This window comes from Monomorium pharaonis, chromosome 3 (genome assembly GCF_013373865.1).
Source record: "Monomorium pharaonis isolate MP-MQ-018 chromosome 3, ASM1337386v2, whole genome shotgun sequence".
In the NCBI taxonomy this organism is placed as follows: domain Eukaryota; kingdom Metazoa; phylum Arthropoda; class Insecta; order Hymenoptera; family Formicidae; genus Monomorium; species Monomorium pharaonis.
Window position 1 is genome coordinate 19416656 of NC_050469.1, and position 20533 is coordinate 19437188.

General features: G+C 31.8%; 2 protein-coding genes, 1 long non-coding RNA gene and 1 other non-coding gene across 9 annotated transcripts; 2 read left to right on the forward strand and 2 right to left on the reverse strand.

Annotated features, from left to right (window-relative positions):
• Window positions 1-342: 342 nt before the first annotated feature.
• On the reverse strand, window positions 343-11684 carry LOC105829630 (ankycorbin). 5 transcript variants are annotated; one of them, XM_036284138.1, is made up of 14 exons: window positions 10407-11684; window positions 9819-10153; window positions 8108-8384; window positions 7698-7946; window positions 7095-7519; window positions 6632-6887; window positions 5369-6270; window positions 4191-4961; window positions 3473-3870; window positions 2623-2958; window positions 2397-2473; window positions 2146-2300; window positions 1791-1874; window positions 343-1552 (listed from the first exon to the last, which is right to left on the reverse strand). In XM_036284138.1, exons 1-14 carry the CDS (start codon window positions 10610-10612, stop codon window positions 1395-1397), a joined length of 4629 nt encoding a protein of 1542 aa, XP_036140031.1. In that variant the 5' UTR covers window positions 10613-11684; the 3' UTR covers window positions 343-1394. The 5 variants fall into 5 exon arrangements, with proteins under 5 accessions (XP_036140031.1, XP_012524097.1, XP_036140032.1 ...); XM_012668643.3 differs by having other exon boundaries at window positions 343-1556; window positions 10407-11384; XM_036284139.1 differs by having other exon boundaries at window positions 6632-6878; window positions 10407-11382.
• On the forward strand, window positions 11582-12853 carry LOC118644763. The gene is made up of 2 exons (XR_004962533.1): window positions 11582-11617; window positions 11682-12853. It is a non-coding gene; the product is annotated as an uncharacterized LOC118644763 (long non-coding RNA).
• A 1554-nt stretch (window positions 12854-14407) lies between these two features.
• On the forward strand, window positions 14408-14479 carry Trnac-gca. The gene has a single exon. It is a non-coding gene; the product is annotated as a tRNA-Cys (tRNA).
• A 150-nt stretch (window positions 14480-14629) lies between these two features.
• On the reverse strand, window positions 14630-18084 carry LOC105829633. Of its 2 annotated transcripts, XM_012668651.3 has the most exons (6): window positions 17810-18084; window positions 17686-17722; window positions 17147-17493; window positions 16668-16939; window positions 16331-16568; window positions 16072-16244 (listed from the first exon to the last, which is right to left on the reverse strand). In XM_012668651.3, exons 2-6 carry the CDS (start codon window positions 17712-17714, stop codon window positions 16072-16074), a joined length of 1059 nt encoding a protein of 352 aa, XP_012524105.1. In that variant the 5' UTR covers window positions 17715-17722; window positions 17810-18084. The 2 variants fall into 2 exon arrangements, with proteins under 2 accessions (XP_028044628.1, XP_012524105.1); XM_028188827.2 differs by having other exon boundaries at window positions 14630-16244; window positions 17686-18074.
• Between the last annotated feature and the right edge of the window lie 2449 nt (window positions 18085-20533).

Genomic DNA, 20533 nt, shown 5'->3' on the forward strand with positions numbered 1-20533 from the left:
TGCTTTCAGTACCTGCCGCACCTGCTTTCATTAATTTGATTGATTCTTGTTAATCATAAGATAGAAACAAGACCCAGCGTTTGAGAAAGCACTACATTTTTTAATATATTTAATATACATGACTATATAACCTACATATATATATTTATGATCAATAATTATTCTATAAATAAATAATCTATAACATTCTATACAAATATAATGTAGAATTATAACTTGCGCCGTAGATCGAATATAATATATGTATTATAAAATCTTTAATTAGATAAACAAATTATATTTTTAATGCTTTTATTCTTATATTAAATTTTCCAAGTTAATAGATACAAAAATAAAACGATATGAGATCATAATTTTTATTTATTAATATTTTTATACAGAATATTATTTTACATTTTTTTTTACAACTAGGGAACACAGAATGTAAGTTCTGACATGTTCTATTAAATAAATTTGTTATTTTTAACATTGTATATTATCATGGCAAAAATTTTTCTTTTATATATAATACAAACACCTAATTTCCGAATAAGCACAGCATTTAGGATAAAACAGCGCTCTCTCTCTCTCTCTCTCTCTCTCTCTCTCTCTCTCTCTCTCTCTCTCTCTCTCTCCCCGCCTCTCTCTCCCTCATTCTTCTCTCTTTCTCTCTCTCTCTCTTTCTATCTGTCTTTTCTGAGTTGATTACAGAAGATTTACAAAAACTGTATTTCAGGTACGAAACTATAATCATTACTTACACATATATGAATATACTGTATATATACTAGTAAAGTTTTATACAAATTAATTTAACAATATGCACCATTTAATTTTTAATTAATTCATACATTTTGTCTTGTCTGGCAGTTTTAGTATTTTTTTATCTTAAATTTTTGTGCGCACAAAAAGTAAATTTATTTCCAGGAAGAATAGATTTAAGAAAAACGTATAAAATATAAATTTTTAATTATTGATCTACACGAAAAAAATAGTTTGGATAAAACATCTAAAAATTTAGCTAGTTACAGATCTAAAAATAATTTCGTTAATTAAACCAAAATAAGACATTCAAACTAATTGAATTAGAATGTCAAAACTTTTCATATAGCATGTCTGTTATATTTGAACGCCCTTTATAATTATTTTAATATTCCAACAAAATTATTTTCAGATCTGTATTTATAGCAAATTTTTTAAATATTTGAATCAATAACATTATTTTTTTCGAAATTATTTTTTTCTCTTTACGAGCGAGCAAAATAATACGCCGGTTTTCTATATACTGTTTGCAGATTAACAATATAAAGCTTGCACTGTTTTGAAACGTAATGCTTTTTTTACTGTATTTATTATATATTATTTGCAAGTTGTTGATTATTTTTTGATTATCAGAAAGATCATGTCTGAAACATTTACACGCTCTTTGTATTTCTTTGTATTGTATAGGATGATTTGGGTTTTTCGTCTTGTGTTTCACCTCTTACAGTAAATGTAACAAAATATCTTTTGGTACGGTCCATTTTTTCAGTCGGAAGAGCGATCACTTGTTTTTCTTCTCCGTGTGTCACTTCTACCTGGAAGGAAAATAATAGAAAAAGTAAAATAAAATGCACGTTGTACAACTCTTGCGTAAAATGTTAAAGATTAATTGAATTATTTATGATACGAATTATTTGTCTAATGACAAATTAAGATTAAAAATTTGAACAAGGAATGATATTTTCTTATTTGTTATATAATAAAATTATTTAGATTTATTTAATTAATATTATTATAGATTTTTATAATTTTTTTTCATATATTATTACCGTCATTTGCCCTCTGCCGCGACTCTCTATTTTCGGAAGATGGTCCACTCGATCTGGGACGCCTCCACCTACTGCAATTATAATCTACATTTACATTATAGAAACTGATTCTTTTCGGGCTTTACGCAAATATAAATGACGAAACCTTAAAAATCTCAAAAATCAAGTCATCATTTTTACAGGTAATATAATTTAAAAAAAAAAAGATATATAAGAATATTTTCTTTAAATTTTTACTTTATGTCTTTTCTCAACACTAATATGAATATACATAAATTAAATATAAACCAAAGAAGATATTTCGACAGTGATACGTGTTGTGTCCAAATACGATAATATATTAATTAATACATACGATAAGTATACACTGGAATAGAGGTGTAAGCGCTGGTTGCATGATGACAACGATGAGTTTTTTGCGTACATTGCTTCGCTTCGGTACAAAAATCTGGAGTAGCTGGTCTTCCCTGCAGTCTTCTTAATTGCTCGTACAGAAACGCTTCGAATTGTCTACAATGACAATTTTATAGTATTAAATTGTTATAGTTTTAAATAATGAAATAATATATTAAATATTAAGTATAAAGTATTTAAGTGTATAGTAACCTGAATGTAAGTGGTCGATCATATTTTGCAACGCCAAGAGTAGGTCCAGACATTCCCGATTTGTGAAAGGCATCCACCTGAAAAAGGTTATTCTGCAAATTTTGCGAAATATATCTGTGATAATATTAGTAGAAACGTATGTTTAATTTTTTTCCCCTAACTTAAGGAATATGCTGGATAAGGAATATTTGCATTATAATATTAATAATAATAAATTGTAGATTACCTGTCTTTTTACTAAGACGTGCTCGTTCGCTCTACCGTGACGAATCTGTAATCTCTTCAGCTCCATCAATTGGAAAAAGATTTTTCTTTCAAGATGATAACGACGCAGACTAATTTGCACATCTCTGGTAATGGTCTCCATATTAAGAGCTTGCTGTTTTGCCGTATTTGGACAACATGTTACGTTTCGCCTTCGTGGAATTCTCGACACCCTCGGACTTGGTTCTATTCCACTGTCCCTACCTCCGCTGTCGCGACGATGTTTCCTCCACAATCGTTCTCGGTGACCGTCAGCGTTCTCGATTGCAATTAAACGATTGGTAGTTGTCGATTGTGCCTAACAATAATAACATTCCGATCGGCAATAATTAAATTAATTAAGCTTGTGTTAAAAATTTATCATATTTATAAGTACCGAGTACTAACTAACTAAATCAACTAAAAGTTCTGTAATTATTAGTCAAGAACGGAGATTTCCGGGTTTGATTTCTGACATTACTGTCTATAGACGTTCGGTTATGGTTATATCGCGCGAAAACATCACAATTAATTATTACAAAAATTATAAAACAGTATTATAAAAACTACTACACCAAATATTGACCTTTTATAGACATTATCCCACACAGCACAATTTATCTTGAGGATATCCCCAGGTTATCGAGATATCCAATTGGACATATTGCAATCCCATGGATATCCTACGGTTATTGCGATATCCCTTGGATATCTGGTGGATATTGCGATATCCTGTGCTGTGTGGGGTATATGTTTAAAAGTAATTAATATAATAATATTACTTGTCAACGAATTGAAATACAGACTAATAAGTGTAAGTTTCTTTATTCTACCTGAGGCAAAGAATCGATTCTTGCAGTTCTAGATACACCTAAAGTTGTGCTAGGAATCTCTTCTTCACTGGTACTTGGTAAAACTCGCATAACGCCAATTTCATTATCTTCTTCATGCTCTGTCTCATGTTCCATATCCTCCCCGAGAGCTTCCCTGATTTCTTTTTCGACCGCTTCGTCTTCATCCCATTCTGGACTGTCTAACACCGCAATTATTGCACTTTGATGAAGAGAACGGTCTTCAGAATTTTCAAATAGGTGTCTCTTTGCCGATTTTAAAGAAGATCTTCCTGTTCTCCTTCCCGTAGATGGTCTTGAGCGTCTTGTTTTAGCTGATCTCGTGGGTTTTGGAGAACTCGAAGAACTGTTATCATCGATGTAACGAAAATCTTTATCTCCTAAAATTTTTTTCTGTCAGACAAATCTTTGTTGGAAATAAATACAATGTTATTACTGTCATCAAAAATATTGTTACAATATTGGCACCATATTTTTTTATAACTTACAATTGTGTGTGTGTGTGTGTGTGTGTGTGTGTGTGTGTGTGAAAAATAGTAAATTGACAATAAATATTTTAGTCATGTAAAAATTATTTAAAAAATTCTTTGCATTTAAAATAATACTTTTAAAATGTTAGCTAGAAGTTTAAATTAGAACCCAAAAAGGCCGTTTTTATAATTTTCTGAATTTCAGACTTTAATATATCTTGACGATTTACCTGTTTCATCTGGTTCTTTATTATCCTTTTTAATACGTTCCAATCTTTTGTCATGTGGTGAACTCCTTCTTTCTGGAGAAACACTATCTTGCATGTTTAGTGACATTCTCGATTCTATTGATGATAAATCTGCGGATTTTCCACGTGCAGAATCATCCATATATTCGTCTGTCGATTGTTTAGTACTTAATGCTTCCGTTTTCTGTTTTTCATCTGCTTGCATTTTTTGCGAAAATTTGATATCATAACGTTTGTTTACTTCTTTGTCTTCTTTTGATTCGGAATCATCGGCTAAATTCTCTTTATTAAGTACTTTTATGGATGTTTGATTTGCCGAGACCTTATCTTTTTCCTCATGAGTTCCTCGTATATCTTCGATATTTTCTTTTAAACTGCTTACAATTTGGCGCGCATTGGATTGTCTTGAAGCTTTCGATTCTTCATCGTTTAATAAATCTTTCTGGATAGCAATTTTCTCGTCTTGCTTCAAATCTTTAGAAGCTAATAATTCATTCAATTTTTCATTTTTCTCATCTAAGCCCGAGATATGCTTTATCACAGTCATAGAATCTCTTTGTTCCTCTAAAATCACAGTACTTTTATCTTCGTTTTTAAAACTATCTTTCTCTTCGTCGATGAGATCTTTAGTAGGACTGGATTTGGGAATATTTAAATCAGATAACTGATCAAATGTCTCATCTTTAATTGCTTCTTGCTTTTCACGCAACATACTATCACTTGGTGTTACACTCTCAAGTGTATTTAATCTGCCTAAAAAGAAGATTACTGTAGCCAGTATTTGAAAAATACAAACAAAATGTATTAAACGTACAAAACGTATGAAAACCATAAACGTATAAAACATACTAAATTTGGATAATGTGAAAAATTGTTATCGAATTTTCTACATTAATAACAGTATATTGTGTAACAAGTGCGGTGAGTCGGCTGTTGTCCATAAGTGCCAGCCAAAGTAGACACACGAACCAAAGGCGAATGCATTCATCTGCACGAGTGGACAATAGTCGATCCGCACATGTTGCACATGATATTTTTTGTTACTTGTGTAGTCTGTGAGTGTGAATTGACGGTGCGCAGATAGCAAAAAATACTTTATTTTATCTTATAGAAAAGTTATTGCGTTGTCAAATGTTTACTTTGCGTCTTACTATACGTACCTTCTTTTCCATCTTCCATGCTGGTTGGCATCATTATTTTATCCCTTTTATCCTGAACTTCTTTATTAATTTGCAAACTTTCTTGCGTTATTTGTTGCAATCTGTCCTCAGAAGTATCGCGCGTATCAATCTCGTGCGATAATCCGGTCTTACTTTTATCTGAAGAACTAATATCTTTGATTTCTTTTGTTTCTTCTATCATTGTTTTCCTCAAAACGTCAGAACTCATCTCCTTGGCAGTTTCCTGTATTGACCTTGGAGTATCCGACATCTGATCTTTATGAACCATTGCTGTGACAATTACTCGCTCTACGGTTTCCTGGCTAGTACTATCTGTCACATCTCTTCGATATCGAGATTCTATTAGCCTCTTACCACCACTTTCTTCCTCTTCAGCCGACGTATGCTCTGCTACTGTGCATTTTTCTCTTTTGTCAAGAGCTTCATCTCGATCTACCGTATTATCACCTTTATCGAATGTTTTCGACTTGTTAGATTTCGACGTTTTCTTAGAACTACGTTTGTGCGTTTTTGTCAGTTTTGTTTCCTTCGTGCATTCTCTAGGTGTTTTCGATTTTCTTCCGGATACTACTTTTTCACACTTTTTTTCTAGTGATCTCTTCACTACGATCACTTCTAAACTGTCGTCGCTTACGCTTTGATCGTCATCTTCTTCTTTCGTTGAATTATTTTTAACTTCCGTTTCATTGGGATTCTTACTTTTATCCTTCTCTTGCTTTTTTTTCGTTTGTTTGGCTGCTCCATTTTCAGAGTTATTATCAGAATAATCGCAACTGTCCGATTCAAAAGATGAATCTGAATATTTGTGTTTATGTCTCGTCGATATTCTTTTGCTTCGTTCTTTATGCAGATTGTGCTCACTAATACCATTATCGTCATATCTATTGATTTATTCGTAATTTAAAAATTTACTACTTACTCTATGGCAGTGCAATCAATACAAGAGACGTATAGAAAATGATGCTACTTTCCATTTCCATTATTAATTTTTTATATTTAACTGTTTAAATTCTTTTGATGGCATATTAAAAAAATTTTTAATAATCTTTTAAGAAAAGAATATGAAATTCTATTAACTATATCAATCTTCTAAAAATAAAATGCACTCCGGAATTAATATATTTTTATAATATGTACACAGTCTATGAATAGGGAAAAAAAACACTTTTTTTGTTATATTTCATTACATGTCTCTCGTATTATTTTTCACTACATTAATAAAAAAGTGAGTATACGTTTTACCGTGCGGATTCGCTTTGAGCTCTTCTCTCGTTCTTTTTCGAGGATGTTTTCGATAGGCGCACTTCTTCCTCGCTAAAACTCCGACTATCCTGACGAGTCAGCTTTTTCAGATTACCTTTTCGCCGCGTTCTTCTTTCTATCCACCGCTCTTCATAATAAAGCTCAGGATGCTTGTGCCCTCGACCTCGTCTACAAGGACTACTGTCGCTCGCGGAGCTACTATCGTCATGTTTTATTCGGACTTTTGCTGTAAAAACTAAAATTGTTTTAATGACTTATTTTGCTACAACAATAGGTTACTATTCAAATATGTTTCTAACATCGAGATATTAATTCTTAAAGGATAAATATTTGTAATATTTTGTCACATACGATTCTGTGAATATTTATTAATATAGCAGTCTGATTTAAGTCTTCGAAACTGAACAAATATCTAATGCACTATGCATATACTTAATCTGACCTTTATTTGGTGCGGTCTTATGGGTCCTCATTTGCTGCGCTGTAGTGCCGCCGTGCATCTGAATCAGTTTCGCACAATCCCTATGTCCTCTATAGAGAGCGGTGTCCAATGGTGTCATCGAATTGCCCTTGCTGGTCCTAAGAACCGCGTTGATTTTTGCGCCATGGTCCAAGAGAATTTTACACGCGTCCAAGTGACCGTGTAAAGCCGCGACATGAAGAGGTGTCTTGCCATCATGAGTAGCGACATCCAATGTGCTCGGTCTTTTTTTTGCTAACCATTTTATTAACTCGATTCTGCCAGACGCAACGGCCTCGTGCCCTATCCCTGTCCCACGTACAGTTTTAGCATGAAGCGACCCGCCATGCTGAGTCAGAATTTTCAAGGTTTCTAACTGTCCCTTAGCAGCAGCGCAAAGTGCTGGTCTGAAAGACGTCAGATTCTTTTTGAAATTTCGATACTTTTTACTAAGATTGAAATAATAGCAAACTAATGTAAGAATACCGATTATCGAGAATCGTTATATAAAAGGAAATTTATTATTTTCACGGCTAAAAAGCCAATTATAAAAATTAATATTGCCCATATACTTTGTAATCTTACGTTCTACCCTTTCGATCTTGACGATTGGGATCAGCCCCGAGTTTGAGGATGAGAGCGGTGGCATCCGCGTGACCCAAGGTGGCAGCGTAATGTAAAGCGGAACAACCGTTGTCGTCCACATAGTCCGGGTGAGATCCACACAAGTTTACAAGAACTTCTATGCATCTCGCGTGGCCTCTCGAGGCGGCGCAATGAAGTGCCGTCAGTCCATCTTTGTCGGAAGTGCCTGCGGCTGCCGCCCCTCCAGCTCTACATCAAAGAAAGATTATAACGAATCTTTCTTCATTTTTTTAACGAAAACTTGTCTTTTTTATTATCGTTTAGTTTAGAAAATCAAAAACTGCAGTATCGGGAAACGACGTTTGTTTGAGAAATGAAGTGATCAGAGTCAACCTCGTCGTCGAGTCTACCTTGCTAGAGCCAACACGGCCTCGACACTACCCGCGCTTGCCGCCCATAGAATCGGTTGTCGTCCGTCCTCATCCTTCGCGTTCACATCCGCGCCGAATTCGAGGAGCGTTTGTAGAACTTTCAGGCCGACCTTCTTCGGAACGGCAAGCTCGGCCGTGGCGGCCGCGCCGCAACATTGGGCGGCATAATGAAGTGGAGATCCGCCACGTAAATCCGGAGTGGAAGGCCTCGCGCCAGCCGCCAAAACCAACCGAACGCATTCCGCTTCCCCGCATACTGAAAAACATTTTTTTATACCTTTCACTTCTTTTTTAGATAATTTTAAAAGGGATAGTGGAAAAAGAATAATATCGGGTAATTTTCCCTAGTGCGCATTTCCTTTGGATCTGTGGAAACAATTTCTTGGCAAAAACAACATGGGCGATCGTAATTATGATACGGAATAAATTTCTCGAGTAGAATATATCACTAAATGCACAATTTTTTATTTTCCATTAATATCAAGATTGATTTTATTTTAATATACATGTAATGTTAATATATAGATTTAAAAAATCTTTGCCCGTGCAAAAATCTTCAACATCTAATCGAAGCAGTGGTTACGTCTGTTTGGCATATATCGTTATTATTTTATTGTTATAATTCGGTTTTTTTATTACACAATTTTTTTTCTTCTCTTCTTATTTCGCTTGGAAGGTCAAACTCGTTGTCTGTTATCCTACATTTAGAGTTTCCTTAAAAGTTGGATGACGGACTGAAATGCAGGGTACCGTATCGTCCCTTCCGATCTCTAAGGAAACGACGGCGTGCCGTAATGGTCAAGGAAGGTTAGTAGGTCGTTCTAGGTAACGTCATTCCGGTCCGTTAGCGATCACGCGAGAACGCATATCACGATTGTTTGAACAACTGACCATAGAAGTCCTTGAGTTTTATTTATACGAGAACTTAGTAACGCGTGCACGCACAAAAACGTATCGCATCTGTTAGATAATATGCACAAAGTATCAAACACTTGGCATTCCCTATAAAAATCGTGATACTGGATAGTATTAAATTGGCCAGTAATCATTGCTTATTAAAAATACTAAAAAAATTGTGCAAGTAGAAACATTACTTCCTCATAGCTTTTAAGTGTGAAATTAGATTTGCATATTGCTTTCTCATAGTTTTAGGTATACAATTTAGAAATTTGCAAATGTCACTTTTTTTTTAATTTTGGCTTCCTCATAGAGGAAGCTTTATATATTATCAACAAACATTTCTTTACCCAATTATGTTTGCATTCTACATACATTTTTTTTGCGAATGAATAATATTAACCTTGTACTGTTAATTTAAAAATTACACAAAACAAATCTCGTGCGACAATTTTTATAAGGAATTTTCGTGAATTTGTAGAGGTGATTGAGGCTCAGTAAATCCATCGATCTTGCAGACATTTGCACACAGTTTATATCACATTCATGCAGGTACATCTTTACGAAATAAAAATTGTAGAGTATGAAAAAGAGTCACAGCAAAGTGGTATCTAAAGATAAGAATAAAAGAGACAAGAGTTAAAATTCTAAATGGCTATGCTAAATAAGAATGGTTATTATTAACATTATTGTAAACGCTAAAAGCCAAATGTAAAAGAAAAGCCAATTTGTGGGACTTAAAATGCAAGGATAAACAGATATCTTAGACTTTAGAGATAAAAGTGCGAAATACCAGTGGCCCAATGGAGAACGCTATGTCCCTCGAGATCCTTGGCGTTGACATCGGCACCATTCGCTAAGAGAACCGCGACCAGCTGAGTGTCCCCGGCGATGACGGCGAGATGAAGCGGGGTGTGCCCCTCGGCATCAGGGGCGTTAACCAGTTCTGGTGCCGCCGCGGCAACGGCACCACCGGTACCCGCATCCATGCAATAATGGAGGGCGTTTCTCAACGTGCGATCTCTATACGCTATCGTTTCCTCTTGTTCCTTCAATAATCTCAACACTCTTGCCCTGTCACTTTGTTGACAGGCGTGCATCAAAGGTGTGGCGCCGATATGCAATACTCTGAAACAGTGCGTTTCTCTCACTCACGTTAAGTGAAAAAGGAAAGATGAAAGGATTCGTAAAATTTATTTTGCACACGTTTTATTTCTTCACTATATTATAATCATTTTAAATGCATCGCTAAGAATCGCTATTGTTCTCTAAGAGCAATATCGTGTTGAAGCTCGCCTGTCAAACAGGATTGACTTGTGGACGAAAATAGAAAAGCATATTTAAGTAGTTTGGAAGAAAATCAATATCGAGAGATCCCTACCTGTAAGGCCTCTTCTTGCGATGATCCTGATGCTGTACGACGCAAGGTGGATTTTGCCACGACGTATCAGACGATCTGTGTTTGGACGAACGATGATTCGGGTACGATGTCAGCGGGGGCAAGGACACGTCGACCACGCGATCCGCTCTTTTCGGTAAAGACTTCTCCTGCGACTTGAGCGGAATCGGCGGAGTCTTAGTGTCCATGCCCGTCTCTGGCACCTACTCACGACTACTCCAGCCAGTCGTGTCGAGGCATCTTCGGACCTCTCGACGGATCGAACTCATCGCGCCGAGGAGGACGTCTGGCACCTTGATTCGAACGAAATGAATTGCCGTCTGAAAGAAATTCACTCGAAAACGTTCATTGCACTGACGTCGATTTATCGTAAGTTTCTCGTCATTAGTTGTGTCAAAAATAATATCGAAATGTCACACCGATTACATTATATATTGATTAAATTATTTGCCTAAAAGATGATATTTTTTTATTGAAATACATTACAAGTAAAATAAACTTTATTGATAGGCACCACACTACAAAATAATATACATGATAAAAATGCAAATAATAAGGTATTTGAAAAAAAGAATTCTCAGTCTTCTCAAGCGATCCTCTCCATACTCATATCTAATAGTTACTCATCTAAGCTAAGAAAGTAATTAATGTTGCTTCACTTTTGTGGTCATCGAGAACCGACATTTTCCGATGTTAATAGATATATAGATTGTCCATGATAAATCAGAGTTTCAAATGTGAATATAAATTAATTAAAATATAACTATATGTAATATATATTAATGTATGTTATGTAGAAATTATGTTATTATATATGATATATTTAAGACCACATATAGCTGTAATAATAAAAGAGACCTATACATTGTGAATCGCGTCAGTAATAAAAAAACTATGTATACTTTTGACATCATTAATACGTTATGGGACATTGTTTGGGAAAAAAAAAAAAAAAATGATGACAATAAGATGAGCATAGGCAAGGGGATAAAATAAAAATGCACCGATATACACGCAGGTATGAATACTCTCGAGGTGCAGAAAGGAAATTTCAAGCGTTTCGTAATACGATAATAAATGGAGCAATCTATGGAGTAAAAATGAAACTATTGATTTATGTATCTACGCGCGTGAAGGACGTTGCCGTAAAATCTGTAACGATGCTCCGCATCCTAAAATAAGCATCCATTAAAGTACGACCCAAATTTTCGATTCTAAATCAAAGTTCAGTTACTGACCACGTGGTGAACTGACCAGGTCACTCGCTACCATAGAAACCAACGGCCACAACACGCGAATACCTATAAAGAACCATAATGGCTGATACCACTGCAAGGTCGTCACGTGTCGAATTCTAATCTTCACCTCACATAGATTGTATGAGCGTCAGAAAACTGATTACTTAAAACGCCAAGAGGGCTATTTAACTAATACGCATAATGTTTTTTAGATTCATAATATAAGCGACATAAATGGGATAAATATCTTCTCGTTATTTTTTTTTTTAATTTGATTTATTTAACTTGTCATTATACAACTTTGTTTATCCGACTCCTAGGCAAAATTCTTATGTTTACGTTGTGTTTATGTTAATTTTGATTACAAAAAAAAAGATAAATTAATTGGATAAAAGTTAGTCTAATCGATTGCTTGATCGCGTACATTTTTTAATTTAAGTACAACTTTAATTAAAGAGATTGCTTGTAGGAATTTTTAAAACCTCAACTTGTAAATAAACAGTTCTAAATAAATAAATGGGAAACTTACATTTTGTGATATCGTTGACATATCTTAAATTTGAATATCATTACGCGTAAATAAAATCCAAATTAAAATCTTATTAGGTAAAGCCTGCTTAAAGTTGAAAAATTTTATTAATTATATATCTTTTTCAAAAATGCTTTATCTTTAATTAACAAAATAAATATCTCATATCAATGTTTCTGCCAAAAAATTGCTTCTATATCGGTTGGATTCCACGCAAGTGCAGAGAGTAGAATCTTATATATCGTTTGTATCCTCGCGCAAAATATATATATTACATACATATATGCATACGTGCGACGAACTCGTATCGTAACGCGGCGATGACTGAAAATCGTTATTTCGTTGATTCACCATGCCGCACATCGATCCATTATTACTCCGTTAATAATTCGCCGAGACCTTCGTTTTTCGTGATGTTGCATCATTAATAGTTAATCATAACATCTCCGCCTTTTCGCGTTACGTGTACCACGCTTGGATATATCACGTGTTTATTGTTTACGAGATTCCAATTGGTACATCAATCAGAACGCAGTGCATATAGATATCACATGCATTTACTTATAAAAATTAACAAATAAAACAATTATTCATGCTGTTCTGTTCTACGTGATATATTTCTTATATCAAAAATGTCAATCTAATACAATCACTAACCCACAGAAATGAAAAAATAAAACGTGTTTAATAATCTACGAATAATTTTTCTTTTTTTTTAGCTTTTATCCACCAATAAATATAAAAGTGATTAAATTTACATTATTTACAAAAAACTTAACTTTTACTGAAAATAAAAAATATTACAGAAAATCTTATCCTATATTGTATATATTTCTTGTAAAATTATTTTTAAAAATTTTATAAATATGTATTATGCATGTACTATAAATTTTACAAATTAATAAGATGTATATTTTAAGCAAAATTAAAATTGTTAAAATAAATTAATACATTTTATTTTGAAAAAAGAATGATATCAATCAATATCAATGGTAGTAATGATATCAATGCAATCCACATATGCAAACAAATATCTTTTAGATTTCTAAGACCGGTATTCATAGTCAAATCTTATTTCAAAATCGTCTCAAGCAATGTCTTAATATGCTAATACGGTTTTGTGATTGGTTGATGGCATCTTAAGACAATACTTAAGATGATCTTAAATATAAGACCCGATTATGAATACCGGCCTAAGACACTTCTCCATGTCTTAAGATCTCTTATATGTTTTCGAAAGTTTCTTGTATATTTTAGAAAAAAATTTTGATCTAAAATATATCTTATGTAACATTTTGAGATATTTGTAGAGATGTCTTAAAAATATCTCTTAGAAATGTAAAAAAAAAAGCATTTTATGTGATAAATATTTTAAAAGTATCTTAAATATCTTGAAGATATCTTTAATAAGATCCACAGCTGTTTTTAGGATAAAATGTGATACAAAAATAACATCTATATAAAATACAATGAGATAATATGCAAGAATTTAGTCCATCATTGTTCTGTATCAAAATGATATTAATCAAATGTGTACATTTAACTAAAGTACTTACTTATTTTGCGTTATAAATTACGCAAATAAATTGTGTGGTTTATTTATTATTTTGGTGCCAGATTTTAAAAGTCAAAATTTGATTGTCAAATGTTACTTCGGCCACGAGGGCGACTAGTTATGGCGACAGTGAAACGTACCTTTAGAGGGTGGGAAGCGCACTGAACGCTCCGCATTAGTACGAGCAAGTTAACGTAAGGGTTGCTTAGATACCACCGCGTCTCAAAAATGTGTCAACATAAACACATTTGTATTATCAAACGAATACAAAAAGGATTTATTAAATTTTTATTTTAAATATATGTTAAAAATTAAATAATATTAAACTCAGAAAATTTTTTTAATAAAAATTTTTTTTAATTTTGTTTTTGAAATGTGAAAAACAATAATCTTTCAATTATTAAAAACAATTAACAAAAGCTGTTTTTTAAATTAAGTTTTTGTTTAAATAAAATTAAAATTAGCTATTGAAATATTTAAATAAAAATAAGTTTTTTTTAAACAAAGAAATTAAAGCCAACAATGATTGTTTCGAGCATATAAAGTCTAAAAAATATATATAATAAAAGATTTTATTTTTAAATACTTATTCAATAAGTATATATTGTAACAAATCTTTTGTATTTATGGAAAGGTAAGTATTTAAAAACTACTGACAGTTGGGGGTATAGCTCAGTGGTAGAGCATTCGACTGCAGATCGAGAGGTCCCCGGTTCAAACCCGGGTGCCCCCTCATCATGACCGACTTTTTTTTTCTCAGTTTGCGTTCTAATAATAATTAAATTTGCATTAAATTGTTATTACTGTAAAACTTCAATAAATAACATAAAGTAATATATAAATTTATTTTTTTATTTTAGCTGATAATATTTATTTTATTATTTTAGCTGATATAATATTTATTATCTATTAATACAATTTTTTGTTTATTTCCTTTTTATCAACTATACATTAATGCTACTAATCAAAGCGAAACGGGGTAATAAATATTTAATGTTTTAACAATGTTATATTTTAACAATGCTATATTTTATTGTTTTAGAAGAAAAATGCAACACAAATTATTTTATATTTTTAATTCGTTGATAAAAACATATAATACTTTTATTTTATAAAAATTTATTTATAATATGATAGCTGATAAATTGTAAACAGATTACACAGTAGTCCTGCAGATCTTGTCCTGCTCAATCTCTCCTTTTATAGATACAAAAATTATATTCAACAATAAAACTTCAGGACGTTATGTAATAAACGCAATATGTATGAAAACAATACATAATCAAATTCCTCTATTCTAAAAGTATTTTATACATTTCTTCTTTTACACACCCGTATGCACGCGCGCGCGCGTACACACACACACACACACACACACACGCACGCATTCTCTTGCAATTCACATTTAAATAACCGCACATCATACCAAATTATGGCATATCGTTTATGATTTATTCAGTCAAAATTGATTGAATAAGAAAGTGAAGACTAAGAAGAAATGTTAGGATAATAAAGTTCTTAATTTTAATAACTTTAGAATAGAGAAATTTACTATAAAAAATATATATATATAAAGTTATGTCATAAAATTTTAATTTTGTGCGTATTTTCAATATATTTAAGGATATTTATGAAAAACGGGAGATTAAAACACTTAATATCTCTTTAATTAGAAAACGTATTATGTGGGTATGCGCGTGTTATTATAATTTCATATATACGCTAGTATTGCTATATTATTGGACTCAAAATTATTTTAACATTCTATTAATAAAATCAATGTCAGTCTTTTAATATATAGTTTCTGCCAATATTAGAACAAAATAAAAACATTAGATATAACTTGTCACAAACTGTACCACATCATATTCGTTTTCTTAACATACTGAAATTAATCTTTTTCATCATTATATTCTAACATATCAACAATTATATAAACGCTTAATAATTACATATTGAGTAATATCTTAAATGTTTGGAAGACTTAATATTATAATCTTTTTTAACTTATATTTTACTATCCACAAATAAAAAGTTTTGTGGAATATATATACATATATATATATTATATATATATATATATAAAATTTATGAATATTAGATTTAATAAGGCAACTTGTAAAATTTGTATATAATAAAAAATATTTAAACTAATTTCCCATATCTATTTTGTGTGTATGCTTAAACAAATACAAATACACACACACACGCACGCACGCACGCACGCACGCACGCACGCGCACACACACACACACACACACACACACACACACACACATTATATAACATCGTAATGCAATGATGCCAAGAGATTTCAATATTTGCCTAAGAAAATCGATAATATTCCGCGATATGAGTCAGCATATCTTGAAACGCGGTAGAAGGTGATGCACCAAATTTTTGTCTCCACAAATATCTAGCAATGATATGTTGGCCTGATGTATGTGTAGCTTCTTGAACTTCCTCGCAAACTTCAATGGCACTTTGCCAAATTGTTTCTTAAAATACAGAAGAAAAATAATTGTACAAAAATGTTTACAGAGAAACATACAAAGATATTTCTATATTATTAAAAAATAAATACCAAGGTTGTCAAGAAGTTTACTTTTTCCAGGTGGATCAAATTTTTGTAGTTGTTCGACACTTATAATTTTATATTGTTTTATATATAAACTCTGCAAAGATTCATAACTGCAGCAACGAGCACGATCATTTGCTACTATATAACTTCCTGATGCTGCATGCTTCGTAATTTCCTGTATAGCTTCTTTCACCATATTACTTTTGTCAACTCCTGTTTGTAACTTATCAATTTTTTGTGGCTATAATACATACAATTTATACAATAGTACAAAGTGTAAATAAAATGACATTTATAAAATACTTTTTTGTAATTAAAACATGCTCCATTGAAATATTACCTCTGGTATAGCTTCAATCATATGTAGCCATATGCGAGGTGGTATAGTATTTGCCTCTGCGACACATATCATTGTATGCGAATTATTATTACGTTTTTTAGTAGAATTTATATCTGGTTGACGCTCCATCATATAGCCACCAGGAAATTCATCCACAATTAATATTGCACCTTGGCCGCCTAATATCCAATCGTCTGGATGTTTTCTAACATAGATGGTGGAAACTTCATCACATCGTTCATATATTTTCTTAACAACATAATTTTTTACATCTGCAATAATATATACATATGGATAATATATATACATATGATGCTTAAGCATTTTAAATATTGTCAAGTACATAAGACTTAATTTGTATATCCAAAGTTCATGTTTATTAAGAAGGCAATAATCCCATGAACATTAATATACCAATTGATCAAACTAATGCTCTGAAATACAAATGTTGCACAATACTGATTTATATAAATAAGAACCTAGATAAGAAGCAGTAACTTCACAAGGAATATTTTGACACCATCCTAATATCAGTTGAAGGCACATTTTCAGGTCACATTTTATCCCGAGGAAGAAAGAGTCTTCCCTTATAGACTGCTTTCTGTTACAGTCAGGACAAGACCAGATATATTTGTCAACAATTCGTGCAGGGCACCATATTAAACTACGTCCTTTACAATCCGAATGAGGACAATTGGAGACTGTACGAATCAAACTCATTTCTTTCAACCAACTGCATAATTCTCCCTCGTGCCCCTGTTGTAACATTGGTCGTACTGCAATATCAAACAATCCACTTTGATCGCTAAAACGTCCCGAACATGTTCTGCAAACATTTATTATTAAATTAAACGTAATATAATAATGGATTAGTTCAATTAAGAATGACACAGATGAATTGCTCTATCTATCCTCGACGACTTATAAATGCAAAACGACGTCACAATCGGTAAATGATATTACACAAAAAATTATATTTCATATAAATTTATAAAAATACAAATAAACTTTCAATTACCTTGAATTTTTAGCCTTTGTGTTTTTCATCTTTGATTCTAAAATAAGACAGTATGTCTAACTTAATGTTATTAGTAGCTCGTGTCTAACAAATATGTAATAACGATGAATAAAAAATTGCTCACATTTAAACAAAAAGTGAACAAAAAAAAGAAATTATAAGAACCTAACAGGAAACGATCAAATAACCGTAGCGGAGTCCATTGTCATCTGTATCACATATATATATATATACATATATACACAAGATAGAAGTACGACTCACTATAGTCACTATGCGTTGGCAACGTTGATACATGAAGCCAAAACGAAAGGCGCATGCGCGAAACGCCCTATTTCAAATTAAACATTGAAGAAAGATATTAATAGTTACTCTGATAAAAATTATATAAAAATAAATTGTTTTTTAGTAGAGGAGATGGTAATATGGCCACCCATTTATATTTTATTTAATAATTTTGTTAATAATCAATGTTTTGAGTTGAAATTTTACGATTATTATATTCATCAAAGTGTTGCTCATTATAGATTTTCAATTCAAAGTTATAAAATATTTATTATATTATATATTATTTATAAAAATATAACAATACTATATATGGGCCGAAGAGAAATAGAAAGGGTATAATATGGTCACCACAAAAATAAATGTAAAAAAATTGGTTTTGTTTAAAAAGGTCACAGTATTTTGTTAGAATTAAAGAATTATATATTTATATAAAATAAGTTGTTATATCAAAACAGGTAATTTTTATTCACATTTAATGGAAGTTAAATAAAACTAACCTTAAATCTAAAGAACCTTATTCATATAAAGGATTTAATAAAATTAATGGCCTTAAATTAAGTCTTTAATCGATTTATCAAGGAATTTTGTCGATATCGAGATCTCGAAAGTAACCATATCACTTACAGCTGAATAAAGAATTAAATAATAAGAAAGTACTCAAGTGTACATACACATTTGGGTGATAATGCAATTAAGTTTAAAAAGAACGAGGAAGTATGTGTGTTAAAACGTACCTTAAAAAATTTTTGAAATTCTTAAAAGTAAAAATGCCTTATAACAAATGTTAACTGTTGTGTTTTGTCATATTATAGCGTTATATAACAGTGGCCGCTACTAAACAAATAATGTCATAAATAATTACTAGAATTTGTCAGCTAATAACGGAGATAATATGGGTAGCCATTACCCGCACTGGCCATATTACCACCTCCTCTAATATCAACAAAAAAAATGGAAAAAATGAAAAAGTTAAAAAATTATATCACAAACCTGTGTGTGTGTGTGTGTGTATGTGAACTAAAGCATTAGCCATTTTAATATATATGCTGCCTTACCTCTCAACAAGCTCAATCTTTCTTTGTTGTAATCTTCGTCATAAGACTGCGCATTTATATATATGCAGTGGGTATAGCTTATCTCTTTTTTTTTAAATATTTATATGTATAAAATGAGAATTTTTATATAACAAAAAATTGAAATAACTTAATATCGCCAGTAATCAGAGCCAAAGAATGAGTAGATTAATAGCAAACTGGCAATATTTTATTGTAAATCAGTCTCACGTTTCGACCGTAGGATTTAGTCCTTCTCAAGTGAATTAATCGATTACAAAAATAAATTATTCGCACAACTGTTTATAAGGTCGTACCAACAAATTCATAAAGGTTTTACAATATGACAAAGAAAAAAAATTATATGTATATATATATATATATAATAAAAGCAAATCTTGTTAATGAATACGTGTAAACTTAAGTGTCTCATTGTGTTGTTAAATGTTACAAAACATTTTAATCAGTAAAATAATTTAAAAAGATGTCACAGACGTAATTTAAAGTGTCAAGTACACCCGTAGGAAAAAATTATGCAAAAATTACTGCACAAAAAATTGCACATTTTTGCGCATAAATTTTTGCAGTTTTTACAGATTTTTGTACAAAGTTTTCGCTTTCAGAATTTTTCTGCAGAATATTTTGCAGAATTTTCTACAGAAAAATTCTAAAGGCGAAAACTTTGTACAAAAATCTGTAAAAACTGCAGAAATTCATGCGCAAAAATGTGCAATTTTTTGTACAGTAATTTTTGCATAATTTTTTCCTACGGGCAGTCAAAAAGACAACAAAAAGACTGAATATATATTTTTCATTGGGACGATAAGAATGCCGAAAGTCAACATTAAGCGGCCTTCGATCATTACACTACTGCAAACAACATTTAGATTCTCTGTATCTTTCTGTAGATTGATAGCATTTTTATTTTCTTTTTTGAAAACATTTCAGCAATCTCCCCTTTTCTTCTGTTCTTTTCACAATATAAGATACGGGGAGACTGCTAATCGAAATCACGCTTTTCTATCATACAGTATTCACTGACTACAGAATAGCAACTTTCATGCTTTTATATCATTATTTTTTATGTTCTTTCAGGCACGTTTTCAAATAACGTTTAGTTTGCCCAATGTTGTAGGAAGCATTGCATGTGGCACACTTTATGCAGTATATACCACATCAGTTTTCTTTCAATAGTCCGTTTTAGCTTTACCTTTTTTAATGATACAGTCAAGCTTCTTTGGCACAGAAAACAATGTGTTGAGTCCAAATTTATTTAAGTGGTGGCTAATACCATCACTCATACCTTTTATGAAAGGTAAGGATATGCACTTTTTTAAGATATATTTTTCACACAAGTCAAATTTGTACTATGGAATTCTTTGTCAGATAGTAAAACTGTCCTGTCTATCAAATTTATTATAGTGTTCGTTTTGTAACGTAACGGATGACTCGAAAAAAATTTTATATATTTTATAAAATTTACACGTTCAAATAATTATCTTTAATAC

What these genes read in the sequence shown, in the direction of transcription:
- LOC105829630 (XM_036284138.1), bottom strand. Translation starts at nt 10,612, where the DNA reads ATGGACACTAAGACTCCGCCGATTCCGCTCAAGTCGCAGGAGAAGTCT. An exon ending in GAATCGATTCTTTGCCTCAG is followed by an intron (nt 2,959 to 3,472) that starts GTAGAATAAAGA and finishes TATTATTGTTAG; the next exon opens with GCACAATCGACAACTACCAA. An exon ending in ACGTCTTAGTAAAAAGACAG is followed by an intron (nt 2,474 to 2,622) that starts GTAATCTACAAT and finishes AACCTTTTTCAG; the next exon opens with GTGGATGCCTTTCACAAATC.
- LOC105829633 (XM_028188827.2), bottom strand. Translation starts at nt 17,714, where the DNA reads ATGAAAAACACAAAGGCTAAAAATTCAAG. An exon ending in AGTTACTGCTTCTTATCTAG is followed by an intron (nt 16,940 to 17,146) that starts GTTCTTATTTAT and finishes ATATTATTGCAG; the next exon opens with ATGTAAAAAATTATGTTGTT. An exon ending in TAAACTTCTTGACAACCTTG is followed by an intron (nt 16,245 to 16,330) that starts GTATTTATTTTT and finishes CTGTATTTTAAG; the next exon opens with AAACAATTTGGCAAAGTGCC.